Here is a 7500-nt window from a genome sequence, read left to right on the forward strand (position 1 = left end):
GTACGTGTAGTTTGCAACAATCAGTTATTCTGAATTAACCAGCCACCAGGCTAATTCAGCTTTCCTACCCTGCAGGCATCCTTTACCATGCTAAATAAAACCAGTGTCATCTCAAATTAGTGAAAGTGCTAATTATTTGTCTTTTAGGTGTTGTGTGGTCACTGCTCGTGTAGTGGAATTATAAATTGCTATTTTGAGCCACACTCAGAAACGTTTCGTGATGCCTGCTCACATCTTCCTGAAACCATGCCCTCCACTAAACCATGAACTTACCAAGACTGCAAAATGGTTATTTTACAGAAAGCAAAATCACTAATTTTTATGTTTCTGAAGGACGAAATTGACCATTGTTGCATGTGCCGAGTTCTTCACAAGACTAGTTGCTAGGCTACGTGCGAAAGCCGGAACAACTGTAAAAAACAGTCTTCTGCAGGATTCATACCTACGACCTTCATAACATCGGTCGGATGTTACCCTATTGAGATATAAGAAAACGCGGGAGCTTGTTTACAAGAATCTGCATCGATAATGTGGCCCCTGGTTTGCTGGATCCATAGTGTCAAGAGCTCGTCAAGGAGAACCTCTATCCTCCATAATTTGCCCAGGGGTCAACCCTTTCCCGAGAAGATTTATTTATACATACGTATTTATTTATTCATACATATTTGGGAGATTGAACATGCCCACTGTTTTAAAAGCCAATCAAAACAAAGCTATCTCAGTGTCAAGAGAAATATGATACTTTTCGCCGAAAACTTGACCGTGAAAATAAATCATTTTACTCGGGAAAGGGTTCACTCAAGGAATTAGTGGAGATATAGGCTCCCATTGGTGGGCTCCTGACAGTGTCATGCACCTCAAATTTTCAAATATAACTGCTGGGTCGACACCTTGAAACATGCCTAAGTGCGCATTTCAAACCAGATAAGTCCAGAAAAGTTAATGCTAGTAATGAGATGCAAACCGACTTCAATAAGCATCACAAGGTTTTCCCTTGCTCTTCTCTCTAACTTCAACATTACTGGTGTCCCGAAATCCAGACAGTAAACGTCACTAAGTGTCCCCAAAAGTCTACATTTTCCCTTACCTAAACGACCAATATGTACCTTACAGTTAGAAATAGCAAATGCTTAGACCTAACTTGTTCAGTTGGATATTAGAATTGTGCGTGCATCTAATTACTGTCATTTCTGGACATAAGAGTTGAACGAAAAAGGAATAAGAAAAAATATAGCAATAATTTTGATCGATCAAAGTAAATGCTGGCTTCTTTCAACAGTGTTTTTCTGCTGAAAGCATCATTCGAGAAGTAAAAGGTGAGGGAAAAACTCTTGATCAACATGACTTTGGCCAGGCTTGTGCGAACATCATCCTTCATCTGGTTCAAGGCTACTGCATTGAGCAAGGGAAGGGGCACAATGAAAGTGAAATAAAATTGCCATCAAAAGTATTCTTCATCAACGACATATTCAAGGGAAAAAGTCACTTATCCGAAAAAGACTTAGAAGAGATCATGACAAGCCTTAGCATTGGTAAAGTGTCGTCAAATGATGCCCATGACCATATGGAAAATGATGGTCATAATCACAGGCGTCGCAGGTCAGCTCCAACTAACTTGTTTCCTCAAAAGGAATCAGGTGCTATTCATGGTGTCCAACGCCGAGCAATTGATCCTCAAGAAAACAAACCTAATGGTCATCACACATATGGCACTGTAAGTTTTTGATGAGTATTCTTCTTTTGTTATAATTTTAACGGAATCTTTACTCATTTGTGCTAATACTTGGAGTATTGAGGCAAATTAATTTTCATTATAACCAAAATAATATTGTGTGAGTTTTAGCGGCTTTTCGATGCCAAGAAATTATTACTTAACATCACTTTAGTCAGGAAAAACCAATTTGAAATTAGATGGGAAATAGGTTTTTCCTAATTAAAGTGATGCAAAATCAATTTTAAGAGATTTGCTAAAGCATACAACAACAAAATCGAACGGTACAATCCGACGTTTCGGAGTGATCATTGGAAAAGTATGCCAGGTCATGCAAATTACTGAATTTCAGGCGATGTTGGCGCGAAAATTGACATAACACAGTGCAAAAATTACTCCTCAAACACTGTCACGCAACAATAATAAAAGAAATGGAAATCGTTTAAGGCCAAGAACTTGGAACGTTGTAGGAAACAAATCATTTAACCACCTCTCCAATTCCCAGGCCTTTTCACGCAACTTTATAAAGACGCCATGTGGTCCACCAATAGTTAGCTTTGTATCATAGTATCACGCAAGGTGACAATTCGGAAATTCAAAATACTGTATTTTCGCAACGAAAGACATCACGGAACTGGAAACTTGAAAAAAAGATTTATTTCTAGGTCATTTTCAACTTCCTTTAGATAAAAATTCAGAAGACCTTGCGATTTTGATTATAGAATTTGATGACGTTACTGTGAAAATCATCTATTGTTTTCTTTCTTCTTTTGGGGGTCCACGTTTTGTACAGTCCCTGCTTAAGACCCATTAAAATCTCCATTAAATTCCACTCAGAAACCGTCGTTAAATTACCTCGGCAGAATTTCTACCATTTAGGTTAACCAGTCTAGAGTGTTAAACAGTAAGGATTATGCTCTCACCAATACTCTCTGCACCCTTCGATCAACCCTAACCCTTACACCACTACTATGCTGAGCAAGATTGCACATAAAAATATTGACATTAAGTGGTCTCTTTCTTAGTGTTACTCACTGGAAGACGTGCTTAACGTTTTTGATGTTGATCACTCCACTGGTGCAGATAGTTATGACTTTCAACAACTTTGCCCGGCATTTGTTCAACAAGCCACGAGTGGAGCATGCAACCATGCTGAGTCACACAAAACAGAAACTGAGAAGGATTTACTCAAAAGTAAGTAAGTTTATACAGTAACAATTATTGGATGAGGTTGAGCATGATAGCGATAATTATCAAGGCCAAAGTTTGTGTTATCTGCCGAAGCCGAAGGACTGTTTGAGATTACACTGACTGACGTTTCGACAACCTGAGCTAAAATCATCTTCAGAGTCAAGTGATTTGAGTACCTTCAATAGATACTATAATAACTCCGGTCGTAGATGTCATTGATCAACTTACTCGTGATATTATTGGTCGACTGTCAGTTCAGCCTAGATGTAATTGGCTGGGAAGACTCAACAGTGATAGGCCGGTGCATTTCGACCCGTCTATAGGTCTAAGGTCTGTACGTGTATCGTAGAATACGTTAGGCAGTACTGTGAGAGTAAATCAGTGGGTTGTTTGTCTGTTCATGTCGTCGATGAGTCGTTTGTAGGGTGCAGGAGGTTGTAGGCATCGGTTTATTTGTGTCTGTTCTAAGTTAGTAAACCTGCTTTCCAGTACCAGCTTTCCGTTGGTAGTAGTTAGTGCTGTAGGTAACACATGTAGCAGAGTCCCAGTCGATTCTGTGGTTTGTCTGTAGATGGTGTTCAGCAATGTTATTGTTGATGTCACCGTTCCTCTTCGCTCGTCTGTGTTCATTCAGTCTAGTGTTCAAATATCTGCCGGTCTCACCGATATAAGTGGCCTGGCAGTCAAAACATTTGATCTTATAAAGTGCTCCTTGTCTGCCCTTAGGTTGATCTTTATCTTTGACATTAGTCAGTAGTTTTCGTAAGGCAGTGATGGGTCTGTGAGCAACACGGATGTTGTAAGGCTGTAGGATCCTAGCGATAATTTCACTGACTTGACTTGACTTGACTTGCGACTCTTGGAGTATGTCCAGAAATGCACACAGCTACAAAAATTACAAATTTCGCAAAATTGTTCATCCTTTGAACATTTTTTACAAAAATGGCGAGATGTACAAACATTTGCAATTATTGTTACACTGCAAGGCACAAGTAGATCACTGCAAGAGCAACAAAAACAACAAATTTCACCAAAACTGCAAATCAAACAAAAATCACAAAAATGTGCAACTTGTGTCACACAGCAAGGCACAAAGAAATCAATGCAAGAGCAACAAAAACAACAAATTTCACAAACCCTGCAAATTCAACAAAAATTACGAAAGTTTGGAATTTGTTTCACTCAACAAGGCACAAGGGATCAATGCAAGAGCAACAAAAACAACAAATTTCACCCAAACTGCAAATTCAACAAATATCACAAAAATGTGCAACTTCTGTCACATAGCAAGGCACAAGGAAATCAATGCAAGAGCAACAAAAACAACAAATTTCACAAAACCTGCAAATATAAGAAAAATTACAAAATTTAGCAAGTTTGGTTACACAGCAAAACACAAGGAGATCAATGAAAGAGCAAGAAAACAACAAATTTAACAAAAAAATATTCGCAGGTTTGAGTTAGTTCAACCCATTCAAAATAAGCAAGGCTGTATCAGTGAGGTGTGACTGGTGTTTTCAGTGCGGTACCCTTATAGTGGTTGGCTTATATGAGCTAGTAAACATTCATGGCCATATCTGCTGGTTTCACTCAGGAAAGTCTCGTTATGTTTGTAAGTTGGGCTTTGCGTAGACTAGATGCTTTGAGAAACATGTGGAATGGGAAATAAAACGTTTATCTTGGGTGCTTTTCCTAATTCCTTGAACTGAATAGTACTTGCAGTGATACATGTCTTGAGATTAGCAATCTTGGTGTTGAAATAAAAATTTGGTTTTATCAACGGAGTTGATAATGTAAATTGGCCACCGTACAGAGATTCTAAAAGCTGACGTTTCGAGCTTTAGCCCTTCGTCAGAGCGAATCAAGGGATTATGGGTTACCAAGAGAAAATGAGGGGACAGAGATGGAGGCTCCCGGTCCAGCCCTTGGGATATGTCATGTCCACGAAAGTTATTTTTAGACGAGCGGAAGTCTTTGTTGTAGCGGAAGCCTGTCTTCCGAGTCGTCCGCATGCATTTTGAAAAGACATGATGAATATTTATAAATCAGCCTTCCACGTGCGCCGCCATTTTCTCTTTTCACTAAGAACCTGAGAGCGAGGCAAAACTGCATGCGGATGTCTCGGAAGACAGACTTCCGCTATAACAAAGACTTCCGCTCGTCTAAAAATAACTTTCGTGGACATGACATATCCCGGCCAACGCCCTGAGACTCCCTCTCTGTCCCCTCATTTTCTCTTGGGGTTACGTGTAGTTTTTATAGTAGAGTAGGAGCTACGCTATTGGTGGTAACATGGCAACGTGAAAAATAGGAATATGTTAGTTAAATGAAAAGCGTTCGTTAATACCGTGAGGATTAAGGGCGCCGATTTAAAACATGAATTTTTGTTCCAGATTCTTGCGGCTTTCCGTCGTACCTAGATGTAGGGAAAGGCCGCAGATAGCCATGTGTTTTTTGGAGTGGTTAGGCAGATTAAAATGGCGAGCGACAGGCCTAGATGCATCCTTGTCATTCTTCTAGCTATGCCAATCTTTTTGTAGGATATGTTGAACACCAATTTTTTAATCAGTACAACGCCCCAAACCTGAACTCTACGGCCGCTACATCGACGACTGCATCGGCTCTATTTCATCCAGCAGAGAAGAACTCGATCAATTTATAACCTCCGTCAACTCTTTTCATCCGGCTCTTAAATATACCTGGGAAATTTCGGAAACTTCATTGGCTTTCCTAGATATCAAAGTTTCTATTAGAGGCAACGTGCTATGTACTAGTGTGCACTACAAACCTACTGATTCACACAGTTATTTGTTGTATTCATCGTCACATCCATCACATGTCAAGAACTCCATTCCTTATTCTCAATTTCTTAGACTTCGACGTCTATGTAGTGATGACTCCGATTTTTCCAGGAAATCAGAGGAGATGTGCCAGTTCTTCGAAAAACGTGGCTATCCTGTCTCTGTGGTCAAAGCGGGCCATCATCGCGCCCAACAATTTGATGGACAGTCATCACTACAAACGTCACAAAAAGATAAGAATGACAGAATTCCATTCACCCTCACTTTCCATCCTTATAATCACGCAGTCAAAAGCATCATTCTTAGTAATTTTAAATTACTCCAAAATGATCCCGAGACTGGTAGAATCTTTTCGCAACCTCCACTTATTTCATTCAAACGCGACAAAAACGTAGGCAACTTTTTAGTTAGAGGCGCGCTCAAAACTAACGAGCAACCCGGCACTTTCAAATGCGCGCGCTCACCATGCAAAACTTGTCTTTTCGTTGTTAGCACTAGCAAGATATCGGGACCTAAGCGTTCTGTTAAGATCACCGATCGTTTCACATGTACCTCCGCGAATGTCATTTATTGCATAACCTGTACGTTATGCAATAAATTATAGGTGAGATAGGTAGACGACTAGGTGACCGATTCCGCAAACACCTTCGCGATGTTGACAAGAATGACAAGGATGCATCTAAGCCAGTCGCTCGCCATTTTAATCTGCCTAACCGCTCCAAAAAACACATGGCTATCTGCGGCCTTTCCCTACATCTAGGTACGACGCAAAGCCGCAAGAATCTGGAACAAAAATTCATCTTTCAAATCGGCCCCTTAATCCTCACGGTATTAACGAACGCTTTTCCACCAATGGCGTAGCTCCTACTCTACTATAAAAGCTACACGTAACCCATAATCCCTTGATTCGCTCTGACGAAGGGCTAACGCTCGAAACGTCAGCTTTTAGAATCTCTGTACGGTGGCCAATTTAAAACCAAATTTTTGTATACTACTTCCCCACCGACGCAGCACCACAGTTTCTTTAGAAACTACCCCTTCATTGGTGTTGAAATAGCTGCTTCGGCACAACTGTCTCTCACGATTTACTTTGTTACGTAACCGGCGAAAATTGTCTGAATCCCCAGGGGGCATCGTTCACGTGGAGCTTGACTTACTTAAGTGGCATAATGATATCAATGCCAGTTCTCACAAAGTCGAGAAATAAGCGAAGCTTATTCTCTCATGCAACCAGCCGCAGTGTCGAGTACAGACCAATCAACTGACCCTAAATACCTGCCAAGCTCAGCTCTTCGACTGCCTCGGGTATCCCTACGAGTTGTAGAACGCCGACTTGCGGTTACGCAGGGGGCGTGGCTTCGGCTGCAGGGGTACAACAGAATGATCAGACAGGCCAAAAGGCGGGAAGATTTGCGCCAGGTTCCCACGACCTTCGGGTTAGATCTCCGCCGCTCTGCCGACTGACCAGGTCGTGGGTTCAATTCCCACCCTGGTCAGAGTTTTTCTCTGTCCTTGTGTGGGCCCATTTACATCAGTAGGGCTAACGCTCATATGGTTTATATGGGATAGAAATCGAGCACTTCACATTACACTCTATTCAGTTAACTTTGTTTATAATATAAGTGCTACACGGCCAACGTTTGTATAAACGTAACCTTTCCTTCAACTAAATGGAGATATTCTGTAACTGACTGTAACGCAACAAAGAACGGTTGCGGGTGGCCTCTCTCCAAATATAATTTTGGGGTAGCCTATGCTTTTAACAAACATTTGCTCTCTCACCCAGTTTCTCAAACT

At 40.9% G+C, this 7500-nt stretch overlaps 1 protein-coding gene across 1 annotated transcript in view; it reads left to right on the top strand.

Annotated features, from left to right (window-relative positions):
• The window catches only part of LOC138008313 (metal cation symporter ZIP14-like), a 19632-nt gene that overhangs the window by 755 nt on the left and 11377 nt on the right, over positions 1-7500 (top strand). Inside the window, exons 3-4 of the mRNA XM_068855613.1 lie at positions 1280-1714; positions 2737-2905. Of these exons, the coding sequence (XP_068711714.1) occupies positions 1280-1714; positions 2737-2905 (604 nt within the window). The remainder of the gene's footprint in view (positions 1-1279; positions 1715-2736; positions 2906-7500) is intronic.

The sequence above is a fragment of the Montipora foliosa genome, chromosome 6, assembly GCF_036669935.1.
Source record: "Montipora foliosa isolate CH-2021 chromosome 6, ASM3666993v2, whole genome shotgun sequence".
NCBI classification, from domain to species: Eukaryota; Metazoa; Cnidaria; class Anthozoa; order Scleractinia; family Acroporidae; genus Montipora; species Montipora foliosa.